Source organism: Phoenix dactylifera, chromosome 3, assembly GCF_009389715.1.
Source record: "Phoenix dactylifera cultivar Barhee BC4 chromosome 3, palm_55x_up_171113_PBpolish2nd_filt_p, whole genome shotgun sequence".
NCBI classification, from domain to species: Eukaryota; Viridiplantae; Streptophyta; class Magnoliopsida; order Arecales; family Arecaceae; genus Phoenix; species Phoenix dactylifera.
The window spans coordinates 13954987-13973874 of NC_052394.1; the positions used below are offsets into that span (position 1 = coordinate 13954987).

The 18888-nt window shown below is 43.8% G+C and overlaps 2 protein-coding genes across 4 annotated transcripts in view; one reads left to right on the top strand and one right to left on the bottom strand.

Annotated features, from left to right (window-relative positions):
* Nucleotides 1-503: 503 nt before the first annotated feature.
* The window catches only part of LOC103707986 (DNA (cytosine-5)-methyltransferase CMT2-like), a 35069-nt gene continuing 16684 nt past the window's right edge, over nt 504-18888 (top strand). Inside the window, exons 1-9 of one of the 3 annotated variants that reach the window (XM_026804991.2) lie at nt 504-1488; nt 4330-4364; nt 4458-4560; nt 5281-5388; nt 5540-5659; nt 5834-5927; nt 12508-12662; nt 12782-12847; nt 12935-13180. In XM_026804991.2, the coding sequence (XP_026660792.1) occupies nt 748-1488; nt 4330-4364; nt 4458-4560; nt 5281-5388; nt 5540-5659; nt 5834-5927; nt 12508-12662; nt 12782-12847; nt 12935-13180 (1668 nt within the window). In that variant the 5' untranslated portion in view covers nt 504-747. The remainder of the gene's footprint in view (nt 1489-4329; nt 4365-4457; nt 4561-5280; nt 5389-5539; nt 5660-5833; nt 5928-12507; nt 12663-12781; nt 12848-12934; nt 13181-18888) is intronic. The other 2 variants (XM_008792723.4, XM_039124671.1) reach the window with 2 other exon arrangements.
* Nucleotides 13607-17061, bottom strand: LOC120110242. Its single transcript, XM_039124672.1, has 3 exons — nt 16219-17061; nt 16012-16142; nt 13607-15933 (listed from the first exon to the last, which is right to left on the bottom strand). Exons 1-3 carry the CDS (start codon nt 17024-17026, stop codon nt 15805-15807), a joined length of 1068 nt encoding a protein of 355 aa, XP_038980600.1. The 5' UTR covers nt 17027-17061; the 3' UTR covers nt 13607-15804.

Sequence of the window (18888 nt, forward strand, 5' to 3'; positions counted from 1 at the left end):
CTGAATTTTTTTTTAAAACAAACACTTTAAGCCTCCAAAATCAGTTTTACATAGATAACATCCTTCTATGCTGCCCTAAACTGTGCTGCTATGATTGTTCTTTTAAAAATGCATTGCTTTCCGGCAGCAATCAGGCTGCGGTCATGATCCTGATAACAAAACTCATGCTGCTCTGCGATCACCTCTATTTTGAATCTTCACTTTCGGCGATCGCGCGGAGCGTTGTACGAGATTCACCTTCCAACGGCCACCCGATGGGTTGCTTCGCGTCCTCATACAATGCTCTGTACGAGCGTATGTAGAATAGCATTGCTTGGTGGGACCCACCTGACGGATTCTGCGCGCGACGCTCACTTCCACGTGATATCGGATGTCTAAAATTTCAAAAGAAAAGCCTCGGTCCCCAACGGCAACATTGTCCTTCTGAAACGCTTCCAAAATTTAGAAAGAAAGCTTCCGCATAAAAGGAATCGCCACCGTCCGTCCGAAGCTTCCCCAGATCACGTCTAGGGAAACTTTTTACGGGGGCGGCGAATCCCTCCCGGGTTATCAGTTTAATCGCCTTCCGTTTTTTTGACCATCTACTTTCTTATCTTACCGTTTGCCTTTTCTGTTACCTCGCAGTTAAATATACTCCCGCCATGGCCCCAAATCTCCTCCTTGTGAACCCCTCGAAAGAAACCCTAGGCCCCCCCCTCCCCATTTCCTGTCCCCATTCTACCTAGGGTTTTGGAGTTCTGATCTCCAATGGCTGACGAGACCCCCTTGCGGAGGTCGCCAAGGGCCGTCAAATCCGTCAGACCCTGCTTCCATTCCGGCCCCAGCGGCTGCGATCGCAACGCAGCCTCCACCCATCGTGCCGCTATCAAGAATGGCGCCGCCAATCCCTCGCTGAGGACCTTTAGATCCTCGAAATCCGGCGTGGATTCTTTCCGGACCAATGGGCGTTCCTTGGATTCGGTGGCGGCTGCCAGCAATGGCTTGAGGCGGTCGCCGAGGTTCTTTAGCTCCCCGGGTTGCCGTTCCGGTTTCACTGCGAGCAATGGGAGTCAAAAGGGCCCATTTTTAGCTCAGTGGGTGGTCGATAATGGCGGTTTGAGGCGGTCTCCGAGGACCTCCGAAGCAGAGAGTACCAGATCGAACGTTGTAGCAGGCAATGGTGCTTGTAAGGCTCCTGCTGCTAATGGAGTGATGGTCGGGATTGGCGTTTTGAGGCGCTCCCCTCTATCGGTGGGTGAAGATGGGAAATCGTCTAAACCAAAAGATTCTCTGAAGTCTAAAAGGCTTGAGAATGGGAAATCCCCAGAGCAAAATGGTTCGCCACCAACTAAAAAGCTAAAAGTCTGGTCAGATAATGGCTCAGTGCCTCCTCAAATGGCAAGAGCGTCTTCTGTCTTGAAGAATGTTAACGAGATCTGCTTCTTTGTCGGGGACCCTGTGCCTGATGAGGAGGCCAGGCAGAGGTGGCCTCACCATTATGTAGACAAGGTAAGCATGCTACATTGCAACAAAAGCTTGTCAAAGGGTCATATCTTGATGTCTTATTTATGATTTTTTGAGTGTTGGTGTTCAAAATCGATTTGACCGAGGTGCTGAGCTGGCTAAGTTGCTGGAGGGCTCGGACGATTGGTTGTTCAGACCGTAAAGATCGGCCAAAAAGGTCGCGATGTGCCTATGAGGTGGCAAGGTGGTGTTTGATGTGCTCGCATGGCAATGGCTCCAAGGCCGGTCGCTCCCGAGATGGAGCTAGGAAAAGGAGATCATGCTCGGATCTTCGCTTCAATATCGGATCTAATCTGAAATAGCAAAGACAAAGAAGTCCTCTTGCCTGAGAGTGTCTAACGGGGATCCTCCGATGCCTAAGTCGGACATTCTCAGGAAACAGTAGAGGTGTTATGAGAGCGCTAAAGCGGTAAAGCGACAACATAAGAGTGTAGGAGGGCTCGAGAGCATTTACCTTGAGGATCCTCCAGGATTGGTTTGTATATGTGAGGATCTGTACTTGTTGTCAAGGGATTCGAACATGCAGATTGGCTGTCTTTGGTAACTCATCGCATGTCCTGACGGTCACGTGAAGACGTCTAGCTCATGCATCATGCTCCACGCCTCTCACCCATACGGTTAAGAAAATCACTCACGATCGTGGCCGAAGTGTCATCAGCTAGGGAGAAATTTGAAATTTAAGGGACTCTCCGCATGCCTTTGGGTCGGCCATGTGGCGAGCTTTAGCTGGTTGATGGGGGGCTTCATGGCGAGCTCTAATTAGTCGGTCTGCCACATCGGTTATAGTCAGTTCCAAATTGTGTCACTTGTCTCCTACTTCGGAGACCAAGCTAACTTGTTGGCTCGGGCGATAAAAATAACTGGCTGGTGAGGCCGACCAGCAGAGGTTAGCCATGAAGCTAAACTATAAATTCAAGCTACAAAGCTGTGCCACCGCAATTGTCCGTCGGTTTTGCTGTAGAGATCTTCTGGATACTATATTTATGGGGTACGTGCTGACACTTGCGCTTCCCGATGCGGTATCGTTTGTAGTGAGAATATCAGTGCAATGATTAGACATTTGGGCCGATGGCGATTCAAGTGACCGCCAAGGAGCGAACGTCCAAGCGACGTGGTGAAGATCAGTTGGGATAAGTGAACCGCCATGCCGATCTGGATGTCTGACTTTCCAGATAAGGCAGGAGACTTGTGCGTCTTCCGTATTTCGATCTCTTGTGCTTTGGAGCTTAGAGATAGAGAGATCGCGATCAAGCCTTTGTGATCGTTTCCTTCTTGTGCTTCTATTGGAGTTTCATCGCCTCACCAGAGTTCTTCTGCCATAGTGCCACGTTTCGACCCGTGATGGGTGGATTAGATTTAGTTCACATCAAAGAGCATACTGCATTGTCTCTAGAACTTGTCAAAGATTAGGTCTTGGTACCTTTTTCGCAATTTCTTGACCTAGAATGCTATTTGTATTACTTTTTTAGCTGCCTTTGATCACTCAAACAAACTTACTTATGGTGAGTGTAAAGGCTTATTTTTTTATGGGGGAGAATTTTTTTTCTGATCCAAATAATTCCAATCACAGAAGCAAAACTTAATTTTCGGAAATCTCCAGATATTTCGGTTTGAGGCTTCTGGTTGCTCCAACCATGAATTATTCCTTTTCTTAGGAGTGTTTGGTTCAGATCTGAAAGGCTTTGTATGGAAGTAACGTTGGCAAATTCATGTGCAGTCGTAATCCTAATGGAAGTTGGCATTCCTTCTCCTTTATGTCCATAGAGGCAGAAATCTTATGGGTCATTCATACCCACAAGGTTTTACCTTGCTTTGACAGCATACTGCTATTCCTTGATTAACCTTATAAAGGTCTTATGGTGATTGACTACCATCATCTTATGTCATACTAGTAACCTTGATTGGAGTATTCTCTTCTCTGTTGAATGAAGTGTTGAGTTGTCTTATACCGTTTGTGATACATGGGCTCTAGTGGCATTTTTCGGTGGTCTAATGGTTTGACCTTGGGTCTTTGATCCTCTCTTTCTCTCCAAAAGGTTCAATCTAGACTTTCATGGACTCATTGGGGCCACTTTCTTCTGGACAGGATTAATTGCAAATATATTATGTGGGTCATCCAGGTCTAGACTCTCACCTCTTTACACTGATACAACGTAATGTTCGAGTCATAAATTTACCTTTTCTTCAAATTCTAGACCTGTGATTTGTAATTTTTGTGAAACTTGTAGGTCCTCTTGGGGCTTGGATTCCTTCTCTCTACACCAAGGGTCATGAAACTTCTAACCAAGGCTTTACATACTGGACCATACCAGTCCATAACAGGTGCACGTACCATATTATACCAGTAGGGGCTCGATATGGTACAGAACAAATATAGAGTATGGTTGTCGTGCCGACTTAGCATTTTTACAATGCATTGGTATGATGGCATTACCTTACCGTGCCATACAATGCCAGTAAGGTACTGGCATGGAGAGACATAAGAGCATGCTTTTGGCTCCCTCTAGTGTTATTGTGTCCCTAGGAGTTTCTCCTGTTGAGAGTTGTATGAACACCGTGATGAAGCCTTGTGACTTCACCATGTTGCGTAATGAGGTTCCACTTCTATAAAATGAGAAGTCACAAGTTTGCTACTTTCTTGCCCCTAAAGTTATGCCTTTAAAGCTTTCAGAAATGTCAAAACTAATGTTTCTTAATTTTTATGCTTCTTAATGTAAGCTAATCGTTCCTATTGAAAACTTCTTTTAAGAAAATTGTTTCAAATTTTACCGTCATTACATTGATAATCTTTTGTTTTACTCATGACATCATGTCTTGATTTTGAAGGGTAAAATAGGGAAGTGTCTGAGCAGAAATGGAAAGTAAGCATCTATTCATAAACTTTTTTTTCTTTTTTGGCAGCTTCTGTGTATCTTGTATTCTTTTAACTTATGGTTTTATATCTTACGGTTTAGCTCTGAGGATGAAGATGAAATCATCTTAGATGTTAAATGCCATTACTTGCAAGCTAGTATATGTGGGTGCATTCTTGATATCGGGGATTGCACATATGTGAAGGTGAGCTGTTCGTAAGACATCACAAGAGTTAATTGACTGCCTTGTTTATCATTTATTTTTTCCCTAACGTACAATGTGATATATTTCTTTGCAAATGCAGCAGTGCATCTCCCTGATGTGAACTGCTTCCTTTATCTTAAATGGTGTTCTCCATCATGTGGTATAAATTGAAAGTCAGGAAAAATGGACTCCATTAGTACCCATGGCAAACTAGATCAACATCATGACACCATCAAAGTTTGATCTTCCTTGATTTTACTAAACCAGTGTTGTCTGGTGAACATTGTACATATAACTGTTTGTTGGTTATTGAACCAGTGCAATAACATATTGACTACTGTATGTTAGGGTGTTCTATGTTATGAAGATAGTGCATCATAGAAGCAAATATATGGACCAAGGGATATATTTAATTTGATTAGTTGCTGGCTCTATAAGAAGTTTAAACTGTTGCCAAACAAGATATTGTCCTTTTTATTTAAAGAATCCAAGGCTTTTTATCAATCATTTATCATTCATATCTTTAAGCCACATCTTTAATAAAAATATGGAAATAATGAAGCACCAGCATTTTGGTTTATTGTACTATCACTTGAATTATGATGGATATAGTTTTGATCCTCATGTTTCATGACAGCTAATTACAGTGCTTCTTGTATAATAAAACTGAGATGTTTTTTTTAAGGAATAATAAAGCTGACATGCTGTTAATGTCTACAGGGTGAAAAGGGAAAGCCAAATTATGTTGGCAGGATCTTGGAGTTCTTTGAGACAATAAGAGGGGAATATTACTTCACAGTACAGTGGTTTTTTAGAGCTGAAGATACTGTGAGTTTCTTGTTACTTTTGATCTTTAATTTTCAAATTCAGGTGTCTTCTAATTGTGGTGCACTTGTATATAATGCAAACATACCCTCAACAAGTTCAGAAATTAATATTCTTAATGATAGACCATGATTTGTACTTTTGTTCATCTTAGATTATGAAAGTACAAGGGGCATCCCATGACAAGAAGAGGCTGTTTTATTCTGATTTAAAGAATGACAATCCACTAGACTGCATTGTGTCCAAAGTCAGAGTTGCACAAGTTCCACCCTGCGTATGCATAAATTCTGCTTTTGCTTATGTTATCAACTCCGAAAAATCTTTTCGCTATCTTGCTTACTTTAATTCTATTTTTTACTGTTCTATTTGTGTTTCATGATTCATATATTTTTAGTTGATAAAGTTGGACTTATTTGGTCCATACAATTAATTCATAATCTTATTGCAGGTGGACTTCCAGTCTAAACCTATTCCTTCATGCTACTTTTATTATGACATGAAATACTCTGTGGATTATTCTACATTCTATACAATGGAAAATGGTAAGTCATTTTGCTTGATTAAATTAATGCCTGAAATTTACACTAGCTGTTGAAATGACTTAGATGTGCATGGTTAACCACTCACCCTACTATAAACTAAATAAAATAAATGAGCAATAATTTTTTGTGCTTCTCTTTGCCAACCTTTATTTGCCATTAGCTACTACTAAGGAGTAGATCCTTTGTCAAAACAAGCTTTCTGTGTGCTTCTCTCAGATATTAGGCATCATATTATTTCATTTTAAGTGAATACCTTGTCACTCATATATGATATTGACAATAAACCATGTTCATAGATCTATGCCTCATTAATATGTAGTTTAAATTTGCTCACTGAACCATGTGTCATGGTACCTTTTGTGTTACAAATAAGTATGTTATTATGAGCCTATTTTTTATTATTATGAAATGAAGATTTATAGTAGAGTGAATAATTAGTTTATATGGCAGGAATTGTACAAGGCTGCAAGCTATATGATATGGTCGTAATCAAAGTTCGTTGGACCGACTGTACTAACATACCAGTGGGCACCAGTACCGAATTGGAGACGTGCACAGTGATGCGATGCACGGATGAGAAAAAAAACAACGCGTGTCGCGTCCGCGAAAAAAAAAACTACGTGTTCGCACGCATTTGCGTGCGGGCGCGTTAAATGCGACAAAGTGGCGTTAAATGCCACTTTGTGGCATTAAATGGCCCACGCGGGCTGCTAGCTCGCGTGGGCGCACTGCCCCGCGCGGGAGTGGAGAATCGCGCGCGGGCGCGATTCCCTGCGTGGGGAATCGCGCGCGGGCGTGCGATTCTCTGTTCAAGGTCTACACGCGGATGGAGAAAAAAAAACTACACGTCCGCGCAAATACCACTCTGTGGCATTAAATAGCCCATGCGGGCTGCCAGGCCGTGTGGGCGCGCTGCCCCATGCGAAAAATCGCACGCGGTACCGGTTCGCACTGGTATTGGTGCATACCGAGCCGGTACAAACCGGTTCAAGTATGGAACCAATCGATTCCGACCCAGTTTGGGTCGAAATCGAATTTATATGCTGTATCGTACCGGTGCCTGTCAGCCCCGGTTCGGTACGGGCTGAACCGACCGGTTCCGGTCGATTTCGCATACCTTGGTCGTAATGCTTTGCAACTATTTATAACACTATTTTAAATTTGTAATATATATTATATCTATTGTTATCTTTGTCGGAACTCAAGCAAATTGTTTAGGGTATATATTGAATGTTAATGTGACTAAGGAAAATTAACTAGAAGATGCAGTGAGCTTCTACTTTTAAATATTTTAGAGCTGAACAAGCCGTTGGATAACCTAGGTTTCTGACATTGCAAGAGGTGGGAATACGAGATGTGGACCGATGAGCAACCTCTCACTTATCTCCTATTCATAGTGGCATGCAAGGGACTAGAGGGAGTGATGGTGGATCAGGCAACAGATCTGAGGACCTTAAGATGCTTAGTTCAAGACAAGACAAATGGGCCTCTAGAACTAGCCAGAGTTCTAGGACTAGCAGAAAAGGTAGGGCAATTCAACTAGTAAAGGCTAGTCAGGTCACGAGGGAAAGTCAGAGAGGTACAGTCGAGTAGAGCCTCAAGAAGTCCAAATGAAAGGGAAGGTGATAGTTGGTCTTGTAGAGATGGTTGACGATGAGCAAGTCCAAGATGATGATAGTGAGACACTCAAGCCCCTAGATCATGGTTTATCTAGATCATCTTGTGATAATAGCGATGACGAAAGAGATGGTTTGTCTAGACTCTAGATAGATGGTGGATTTGATGATCATGGTGGTTAGGATGGAGGTGGCAATGAGGCATACGGGATCAGTCCATTTACTAAAAAGGCAAAGTTGACTCATGCTACAAAGGATCAGGACCATGGAGCCAAATCCAAATCTAGATATCAAGGGTACGAGCTAAGGTTGGCGGAATCGTCCCGAACCGGACGGTTCCGAACGTTCTGAGCCATAACGGAGGCTCACCGGTATAGTTCCAGCAACAGAAATGAAAATCATTGCTGGAGTCGGAGAAGGAAAAGAAAAGAGAGAGCGAGCAGGGGAGGGAGAGGGAGAGGGAGGGAGGCTGGCGGAGGGTAGCAGACGCCGACGAAGGGTTGACGGACTTCGGTGGAGGCCGCGGCTGGTTTTTCTGTTTCGAGCGAAACAAGGGTGTGGCTGCGGCGTTAAAAAATTTCAATTTTTAAGTGAAGTCGGCAAATTGGATTTCGCAATTTTTAAGTAAACTCGGCAAGCGATTTGCCGACTTCACTTAAAAACAGTGATTTTTTTAAGGATCGCTTGCCGACTTCACTTAAAAATCGTGGTTTTTTTAAGGCAGCGGCTGCACCCCTATTTCATTTAGAATAGGAGAATTGGCCGTGGCCTCTGTCGGCCTCCGTCGGCCCTCTGTGGGTGTCTGCCACCCTCCGCCGGCCTCCCTCCCTCCCTCTCTCCTCTTTTTCTCCCTCTTTTTTCTTTCTCCCACGGTCTGTTTGCCCTTTTCTCTATCGGTACAGGCTCGGTACGGCATGGCGTGGGCCCGTACCGACTTGTGCTGCCAGAAAACTGCCATCGTGCCCGGTACCGGTTCCTCCAACCTTCGTAGGAGCTACTAGCTTATAGGAGGAAGCAGGCCAGAATTGTTGAAAGATGTGGCACACAGGCTACAAATATTATGGATCATATTCAGAAACTGAGGATAACTAAAGAACGTTGACATTAAGAATACCAAGAGTTTATGGCATGGATGGAGTAAGAAGCTCTAAGTGGCAGATTGGAGCTTGAGCAAAATCAGGTCATTATCATTATTAGCTGAGCAAAATCCATTAGCACATCAAATAATCAAAGTGCATATTATGGCCCTCCCCTTTCTGCATTCTATTCATATAGATACCTCCAACCATCATATCTTGAGGGGTACAATCCTATACAATATCCACCTTTATATGAACATCTTATAGAGTACAATATGGTGTTGCATCTCATTGTCCTGAGCAAGGATGGCTAGTCATCTAACCCACATACTATCAAGAGAGTTATCCTAAATAGTACTAAATGCAGTATGAGATAATGTTTGCTGAATCATTCCAAACTGGCCAGTTCAAGGTATACTGAATCGGACCAATTAGTAAATAGCGCGGTTTGGGGCATCGGTTAGAAACATAAGCACAATAAGGCGTTCGGAGGGAGAGGGAGGGGGGAGGGAGAGGACTCGAAAGCCTCTCAGCTTGTTGACAGGAGATTGCCACTATTTTGTTTCAAAACAAGAAAACTCTAATTCTTTTGGCCGATTTCAATTCAAAGTTGGCAAAAAATAATCGGTACTTTCGAAAATAGCATGGTACGGACTCCGGACTAAGGTCCGCCGAACTGACCGTACCGATGTACCGGTGGGCATCGGTACTGGTACGGTACCAGTTCGGTACCCGTTGGAACCGGTTCCGAACCGGCCAACAGAGCAGACGCGCGCGCAGACACGATGCGCAAACGTTAAAAAAAAAAACTATGCACGGACGCGTTAAATGCCACAGAGTGGCATTTCTGTGGCATTAAATGGACCGTGCGGACTGCCAGCCCGTGCGGGCACGCTCTCCGCGCGGGGAATCGGCTGCGGCCGCGGTTCCCTGCTGGAGAACCCATCGCGGCCGCGGTTTCCTGCTCGAGGAATCGCGCGCAGGCGCGAATTGGGCGCGCAATTGCCCACTCACACATCCGCGCGCGGACGCGAAAAAAAACAACGCGTCCGCACTCGCACATCCGCGCGCGGACGCGAAAAAAAAACAACGCGTCCGCACGCAGATGCTTTAAATGCCACAGAATGCCACTCTGTGGCATTAAATGGCCCACGCAGGTTGCCAGCCCGCGTGGGCGTGCTACTGCACGTGCGGGCACGCAGCAGAAAATGACCGATTTTTCACAACTGAACCGTACCGGTTGGGGCCGGTACCGTACACACTGAACCGGCCAGTTCAGCAGACCTTGGTACGGACCCATACCATACCATACCATGCCAGTCGCCAATCGGAAGGGATCTGGTACCGATTCGACTAACCTTATGAGCGGCAGGGATGCACTTTGTATTCAAGTTAGCATCATATTCAAGGACCTGATATTGAACAACACCTAGATGTATATCCAACGTAGTGGTGGTTATTAAGCAACCTCTCGTGTTGTCCAACAACATGAAAACATAAAATATTGTTTGGCTTTAACAGTTGCTAGAATTGTTACACTATTGACTTGCATGAAATAATAAAGTTCATGTAGAGGGAGATCCTTAATTTGTTGGTTTTGGTTACTTGAAAACAACTTGATTACAACGGGGCTTGGATTCAAGGTAGATCCTTTGACCCATTTAGTCATCATGGGGCAGTACAACCAACATACTAATGGCAACCTCCTCTTTAGGAGGGTCAATTGGTTTAAACATCGGGTTTGAGAAGGAGAATCAGCTACAAGCCACCAACTCTCCCCGACCCACTGCAGACTTATATCAGTACCCCCAAAAGCCCTATACAACCATTTCCAATCTGTATGATAATCCCATTTACAAAAGATCTACAATCAAACCATTTGGTATTTCTATGTAATTCTAATAAGATTTGATTTGGTGATGGATTCTGCCATTGTTGTAAAATAAGGGATTCCGGCTTTTATAAACTCTTTCCCTACATCTCTTGAAGAGGAAAAATGTGGGAGGGCAAAGTTCATTGCATGGTCTGTCGTACTGGTCCGGTAGTTTATTGTTGAAGAACCGGTACGGGACCGGTTCGGACCGGTACGGGACCGGTTCGGACCGGTACGGGACCGGTTCGGACCGGTACGGAATCGGTACGGACCGGTACGTACTAGTCCGGGCCACCACCGGTATACCGACCGGTACCGGTACAACGGACTTTGGTTCATTGACTCTATTTTTGCATTCTTCAAGGCATTGATGGGAAGTGGCATTCTGGTGATTGTGATCTCACCATCTTCTTGTAGTACAACCAGCTTTCTTCTCTTATATTTCCCCCTTCCTCTTCAACTCATGCTCCCACTCTTTCCTCCTTTCCCCTTCCTTTCTTTCCTTTACATTCTTATGCCTTTGCTCTTGGGGACCCTTAACCCCTTCACATTGTCATCCATGTTCTCATTACAACAAAACCTAAACCTTTACCCTATCTTGAAAAGTCTATTCCTTCTGGCTTCCAAATGAATTAGGTGAATCCATATGTGAAGCATCTACAACATTGTTTCTTTGTTTCATTCTCTTATTTAATAGATTAAAAGATGTTTTGGTCTATATAGATTAGATTGATCAATTTTAGGCATGGATTCAAAAGCCATCAAAATGAGATGGTACCATTGGTATTGTACCATTCTACCATGAAATCAACACTAGTATGAGTGCCAGGACACTGAAACTATCCATACCAATACGTATTGGCCACATTGGTGTATATAGTATCCTACCAACCATACTAGTAGCTACTGATGGCTTTTCATTTTTTTTTTAAATTGTCAATTTTAGTGGGTAATGGTGGTACCAGGATCATTCCGATACTATACCATTCTAATGGAAAAATGGTATAGGTTTTAGGAATGGTATTTAAATCTTTTATAGGCCTTTTTACATAAATGGTTAGGGCTTTTGTTGAGGGCTTAAGTCCGCTGTACCAGTACCGGTCGACGTACCGGTGGCGGCCCGGACCGGTACCGTACCGGTCCATACCGGACCGGTACCGTACCGGTCCATACCGGACCGGTACCGTACCGGTCCATACCGGACCGGTACCGTACCGGTCCATACCGGACCGGTACTGGTCCCGTACTGGTTCCGGATTCAATGCTGATCCATGCCGGTCCTATACCGGTCCCATAATTGTTCTCCAACGATAAGCTACCGGTACCGGATTCCACGCCAATCCGGTACCGGTCCGAGGCCGGACCGGTACGTTCCGGCCTGTACCGGCTGGTATGCATCGGTGCGGCAGACCATAACTTTCACGTAAATCTATCCTAATTTAATCATGATTTGACCTGAACAACGCCATCCTAGGGTAGATTTGCAATTATATAACTATTATTGCATGTATAATATAAAAAGTTGCATGCTTCCACATCCAACAACAAATCTACAAGGCAAGACTGGAGACAATTCATTTTTTATAACAATTCATCTTGTGGAGGGTTTTTCCCACATTGAGACACTCATGGAAGCGTGCTCAAAGCATGAGATAAATCATGGTCCAATGCCGATAATCGAAGCTAAGGCAATATATGCATGTGATGATTTTGACTATTATATAGTCATTAGAAACAATTGTAATTGTTGGCTAGACACTTCTTGTTTCAAAGTACTTGCTTGGTACCAAGCCATCATTGGAAATTAAACCCCTGAAGCCTATACTAAATAGATTGTATAAGTTGTGTTGCTACTGTTAATATTCATGCATATGCCTCCCCAATATATTTAGGCTTATTGTTTCATTTATTCTTGATTATCTTAACTTCCTTGAGCATCTTTGATATATTTTTGGCTGAACTCATTTATCCAATATTGTCAAAAGGCTTTATATACTCCATATAATTTTCAGATGATTCAGAGGACAAATCAATTGTAAATCAAAAGTATAGCAGTTGTGCATCTGAAAAGACTGAGCTGGCTTTGTTAGATCTATATTCTGGTTGTGGTGGAATGTCAACTGGGCTTTGCATGGGAGCTCATGTTGCTGGCGTGAACCTTGCAACGGCAAGTATCTTCCAACCAAACTCGATGCTTACATTTACCATCTTTATTTTTCATTTGACTTTTCCTATAACTTTGTCGTTATTCTTCAGTTCACTGACTTGTTACTTCTTTCTTTGTAGAGATGGGCTGTTGATGTCAGTGTAGCTTCATGTGAAAGTTTAAAACTAAACCATCCAGAAACTCAAGTATGCTGCATGTTTATACTTTAGTATGGTTGCTAGCTTGCTTTGTAATATATATCAATAGCATGTACTGATGTGCTCACTAAATAGGTCAGGAATGAGGCTGTCAATGATTTTTTTGACTTACTAAAGGAATGGGAGAAGCTTTGCAAACGTTATGGGGTTAATACTGGTAAAATGAAAGATAGTACTTCCTGGAAATCAAATGTAAAAGATTCTAGAAAAGAGGCTCAAAGTTATTCTGCAATCCCAGCTGGAGAATATGAGGTGTTGAGACTAGTTGACATCTGTTATGGTGATCCCACTAATGTGGGAAAGCGTGGATTAAAATTTAAGGTGTGCAGTCCCTTCCATTTTCTATTATTTGTATTCTAGACATTTAATGCCTCTTATTTTACTCTGGAGTCTGGACCCTTGAGATGGTCAAAGTATCTCGATTTGTTCCCTTAAATGTCTTCAAGATAAGGTTATTTTGACTTTCTCCATTACATGGACCTATTGTTGACAAATAGAACTATTGGTGTTTTCATTATTGTCTAACATGACTTAAAATTTATTCTTGTTGATGCTTGTTTCATATTAAGGTTGTAAGTCTTTGTTTACTATTTTTTCATTCCATTCTCCAAAATGAAATGGAAGAGCTCAGGTAATTTATATGCAAGTTCTTGGAAGACTATTGGAAGCTGGCATGAATTCTGGATGTTGCTTTTAATCGGAGTGAATGACAAAAGAAAATTTATAAATTTGATCTTATGATGTTAGGACAGGGCTTACTGTTATAGCTGCGGCTCTTTTGCACCTTGACAGTTTTGTTAGGTCTGCATTTTACATTACCAAAAAAGGCATATGGGTCTAAATAAACAACTGCAAATAATCTCCTCAAGTCACTTGCCTTATTCTTTTTAATCCTAGAATTTCCTAAATTGACAACATTAAACTAATGTGTATGCAGAACTAGGATATAATGTGCACTAATGGAGGTTAAAGTAATGGAGAACTTTATGAGATGGTATGCCACATAAGTAATGGTGAAACCGTGAAAGTCTATAAGAGATGTGGGGGTTTTGAGAAAGAATTACGTAAAAAACTTACCTTGATGAAGCATGTGATCTTGAAAAAAATTTATGTCAATGATGGACTCTTGAAGCTGATGCAAGGACATATGATAGGCTTGTTTAAATGGTTATCAGATTGAGTTGAGTGCTAGGGTACAAATTTGGTAATTAGTTAATGCAACACAAATATATGGATGAGTATTTGCAGTTGTTCTCATATCTTGATATTGATATGAGATATCAATAAAAATTACATAACTTTATCTTTTTTATTCACAAGGTCGCACTTGAAATGGCCATGATCCCACTAGTTAATATTGTTCAGAGCAAGGTTCGCGGTACCGATCGTACCGACGTACTGGTCGGCTCCGGTATCGGTACGGTACCGTTGCCGAACCGAGCCGAACCGATACCGTACCGATAGGGTACATTCAGCGACCCCATCGTCGTTTTTTTTTTTTTGAGTTTTTTGGATGTTTTTATGTTTAGGTTTAAGGTTAAAACTAGATGATGCAACTTATTACTTCCAAATAATTCAAATAATGACATGAAGAACATAAAAAATTTTCAAATTAAGATACAATCAATTACATACGTTTAAATCACTCTCGAATATCTAAAATCGGGTCGAATGGCGATGCTTCTCGTCAATATCTGGATCATCAGCATAATATGGAGGCAGATCAACCCATCCCTCTAACCAAGCGGCATTGTAGTCTTGTATGCTCAATCCTCGAGGAATGCGCGTTGGATCATAAGAACTCTCGGATCTCTCGCTAAAGCTCTGGCTCTGAGAGGTGTCTTGATAAGGGGCCCATCCGAATATGCCGGCACTAAAATTCGATCCGTAAGATCCTCCGGGCTGCGCAGGATAGTAGCTACCGGAAGATGACTCCGATGCACCATATCCATAGGCTGGCTGAGGCCGCGGATAATAGGAAGACTCGGAACTTGATACATCAATGGATTCGACTCCATATGGAAGGTCATCTGCAGCTGCATCCTGGCCTCTTGAACGACCTCGAGGAGCTCTTCTTCGATATGCAATGGTATCTGACCGGCCTATATCAGACGGCCTACCGTGGTCCGTATCTTGTGTAGCATGTGTAAACTGAGACTCACCGGTGTATCGAAAACCTCCCTCCGGCTGTGTCTCATAACTAGTACCATACTGTCCTCCACTTCCTCCATGGCTAGTAGATCCATCACCACCAGAATCTTCATCGCTGCTGGTCCAAGTCTCCTCCTCGACACTCTCCATTGGGGCCCTTTCCTTTCCTTTTCTTGTTTGTTGGGATTGACGCCCTCCTGATCGAGTCGACTGGGTAGTAGAGCGTCCTCGTCCTCGTCCTCGCATGAGAGGATCATCTCTCTGAACGGGAGCATCGTACCAGTCATGCGGTGACTGGCTTCCCTCTAGCCACGTCATATCAGCTGTAGGAGTGCGTGGAATGTTGCGCTCAGCCCATTGCTGTGGATCGACCATAGCCTCGGTGGCTATGATACTGGCTGGTCGTCGAGGCGATCCTGGCTCATCAAGCTCGGGCTCCTGCTGCTGGGCCGCAAGCCAGTCGAGCATAGGATTATCATCATCATCTGTAAAAGTCCTATATATGGGATCTGCATACTTGAGCTCCACTTCCTCTTGAATGCATTTTAGCCTCAACCGTAGATTGTAGTGCACATAAACTAAGTCGTTGAGGCGCTTTTGTGTCAAACGGTTCCTTTGTTTGCTGTGGATGAGGCCGAAGGTGGACCAGTTGCGCTCACAGTCAGTCGAGGAGACCGTTTGGGAGAGAATCCGGATAGCTATCCGCTTAAGATTTTTTGCGGATCCGCCAAAATGAATCCACCATTCAGCTGCAAAAATATTGAAGATAATTACATTTTATATATATGATGGCCTCATAGTTGAAGATAATTCAGATGCAAAAATGTCTTGCAGATTTGTATTGTACCTGGATTCATAGTTGTCTTGCTCACGACAGCTGGTCGCTGTCCAAAGCTGTGGCTACCCTCTCTAAATAATTTGGTCTGTGGAAAGAAGCTTGTTGTAGTATGTCAATAATATAAGATCTGATATATTTACATATGTTACTAAATCATAGTTACCTCTTCTATACATAACGCGGCGACTTCTGGATCAGGCTCCATCTTATAAATAACATTACGCAGAGCATGAAGAAGTTCATCATCCATACCAATTCCACTCTCGTACTGAAACCGGGGATTCAGATAGTATGCTGCACATAGATGACACCATCTTAGTATAACTATACAAATATATCAATCAGTATAATTATCAATATTATCGCTTACCTGCTAGATGCAATTCCCTACCCATTTGGGCTCCCCACCGCCGCTCAATGATGTCGATGTACTCCTGGGCATGGGCTACATCTGCCTCCATGATCTGAGCCTTTGCCTTCTCCATCATGTGATACAAAAAGCCCATCTGGGGATACCTCTCGCTATCCACGGCCCGCAGCACTTCATATAATGGTTTGATAGCCTTGACTATCGCATTGGCCCGCTGCCAGAATGACTGCCTGCTTACCAAGTCTTCCATCCTGCTTCCTTCAGTGCCGGCCTGGGCATATCTACTTTCCTGCCACTCAGGACTAACAAACATCTGACGTAGGGCTCCTTTCTTCTCGATAAGGCTATCAAGTGCAATGTAATTCGTAGCAAACCGTGTGACTCCTGGTCTAAGAATTTCTCCCCCTGCATACCTTCTCATTAATGAAAGAACCCAAGTATGGCTATAAATATACCTGGTGATGCGTTGGGCTATCTCCACCGTATGTTGCACCCTACGGATCTTTCCAATATCCATCAGGATGAGGTCGATGCAATGTGCAGCACATGGAGTCCAGAAAATTTGTGGTCGCCGCTCCATCAAGACCTGCCCGGCCAACTTATATTGCGGTCCGTTATCAGTGACGACCTGCACGATATTCTCCTCTCCAATCTGATCAATCACCTCCTCCATAAGTCTGAGGATGTATGAGGCGTTGTGCACCTTATCCGAAGCATCAACTGACTTGTGGAAGAAGGTCTTCGTATCACAGTATGTCAGAAAGTTGATGATGGCCCGCTTTGTCGGACCGGTCCAACCATCACACATCAGAGTGAGCCCATATGTGGGCCACTTGCTTTTATATGAACCAATCCAATTCTCTAGCTCCTCCTTATTGTTGTCAAGAGCTCACCGTAGATGTCCCTCGGATCTGGAGGATCAACACCGGGACCGGCAGTCTGTATGGCAGAAATGGCAGACTTGTAGTATGTATTGTCTGCAGCATTTGCTGGAATGTGGCTGAAGTGGAACCAGGATCCAATAGCTCGCCACATATCCTTCTTCTTCTCCTTCTTCCACATTGTGTCTACTCTTTGCTGCTTCGAATCTCTTCTGGGGAAGGCATGCGGATCTACATCATGGATTGACGCACCTAGTGGAATCCCTCCGGAAGACTTCTTTCGGCTACCAAAACCACCCAGGATAGATGCAATCCGGCTACGTTCTCTGCCCTCGCCCTCCCTGACTGATGTTATCCTTTGAAACTCTGGATCTTGTCTACTTCCACCAAAACCGGCGTCCGACTCAAAAAACGAGGGCCCAAATCGAGCCCGATGCCTCGCCACCTCCTCCTGCTGCCATCGATCATCCAGACTCGCCCGCATGGCAGCCTGGATCTGTGCCTCCTCCTCATCTGGACCCTCGACCTCCTGTGACTCCATCAAGTGATAGGAAGGTGCTTCTGCAGCTTGGCATTCCACCTCCGCTTTCTGCTTGGCAGCCCTCTCCTTGGCTGCTTTGATCTCAGCAAGGTTTTTCCTCATCAGCTGACGGGTGGTCGGTGGGCACTCCGAGCATGCAGATATCTCACGAGAATTACCGGCTAAGTGCTGCTTTAATCTGGTTACTCCTCCTCCTTTGAAGCACTTGTGGCAATAATTGCACTGAAACTGGTGACGTTCACCGAGCATCTTCCCATGCTCCCAGCCAATATTACGCTCTTGGGGTTGCCCTCTCCTTGATGGCTCCATTCCTACGACCACATTAATTTTTTTCAATTTTTAGTTTTTTGTAATTAAAAATTAATTTTTAAATTTATTAATTAATTATAAATTATATAAATTCTGTAAAAACAACAGTTAATGTCATCATTAACATCGTCCATATATCAACAACATATAAAAATTTCAAAACGAAATGGAATCATTGAATCATTTCCTAATTTTTGGCAATTTTTGACTTAATTTTTTTAAGCAATTTAAATGAAATATTAAAAAAACAATGTAGGGGAATTTTACCTTATTTTGTTTTTGCTGGATTTTTCTTCAAGAAAAACGACGCTCTCCGACCTTTCTAATTTTTTTTCATGCCTTTGTCTTTGCCTTTCTCTTCTTTTCCTCCTCCTTTCTCTTTGCCTTTCCTTCACTTAAGTTGATGGATTTGGCTTCAGCCTTCAGCATTCGGTCGGCTTTTATAGCCAACCGTTGGGTCACTGTGGCACTTTGAAAAGTGCCACTGTGAGCCACAGCGCGGCACTTTCGAAGTGCCGCGCGAAGTGCCGCACCGGCTCTTTCGGTCGAAGTGCCGCACAAAGCGGCACTTTCGGTCGCATTGCCGCACAAAGCGGCAATTTAAAAGCGCCGCTTTCAAAGTGCCGCACAAAACGGCACTTTGAAAGCTCAAAGTGCCGCACAAAACGGCACTTTGAAAGTGCCACACTCTGGCCAGCGCTGTGACACTATGGCACTATCATAGTGCCACAGCGCTGGCACATTATTTCCAGCACCGAACCGGTGCGAACCGGCTCGGTTCGCACCGGTTCGAGCATGTACCGGTGCGAACCGGCTCGGTTCGCACCGGTATGGTGCTCGAAACATTCGGTTTCGACCCATATTGGGTCGGAACCGTTTTACACACTGGAACCGGACCGGTTCCAGTCGGTACCGGTCCGGTTCGGGCTGAACCGACCG

Excerpts from the sequence above, each read along its gene's own strand:
- LOC120110242 (XM_039124672.1), bottom strand. The coding sequence starts at position 17,026 with ATGTGTGATGGTTGGACCGGTCCGACAAAGCGGGCCATCATCAACTTT. Across the intron at positions 16,143-16,218 it reads TAGGGAATTGCATCTAGCAG|CATACTATCTGAATCCCCGG; the intron begins GTAAGCGATAAT and ends ATCTATGTGCAG. Across the intron at positions 15,934-16,011 it reads CCGCGTTATGTATAGAAGAG|ACCAAATTATTTAGAGAGGG; the intron begins GTAACTATGATT and ends TTCTTTCCACAG.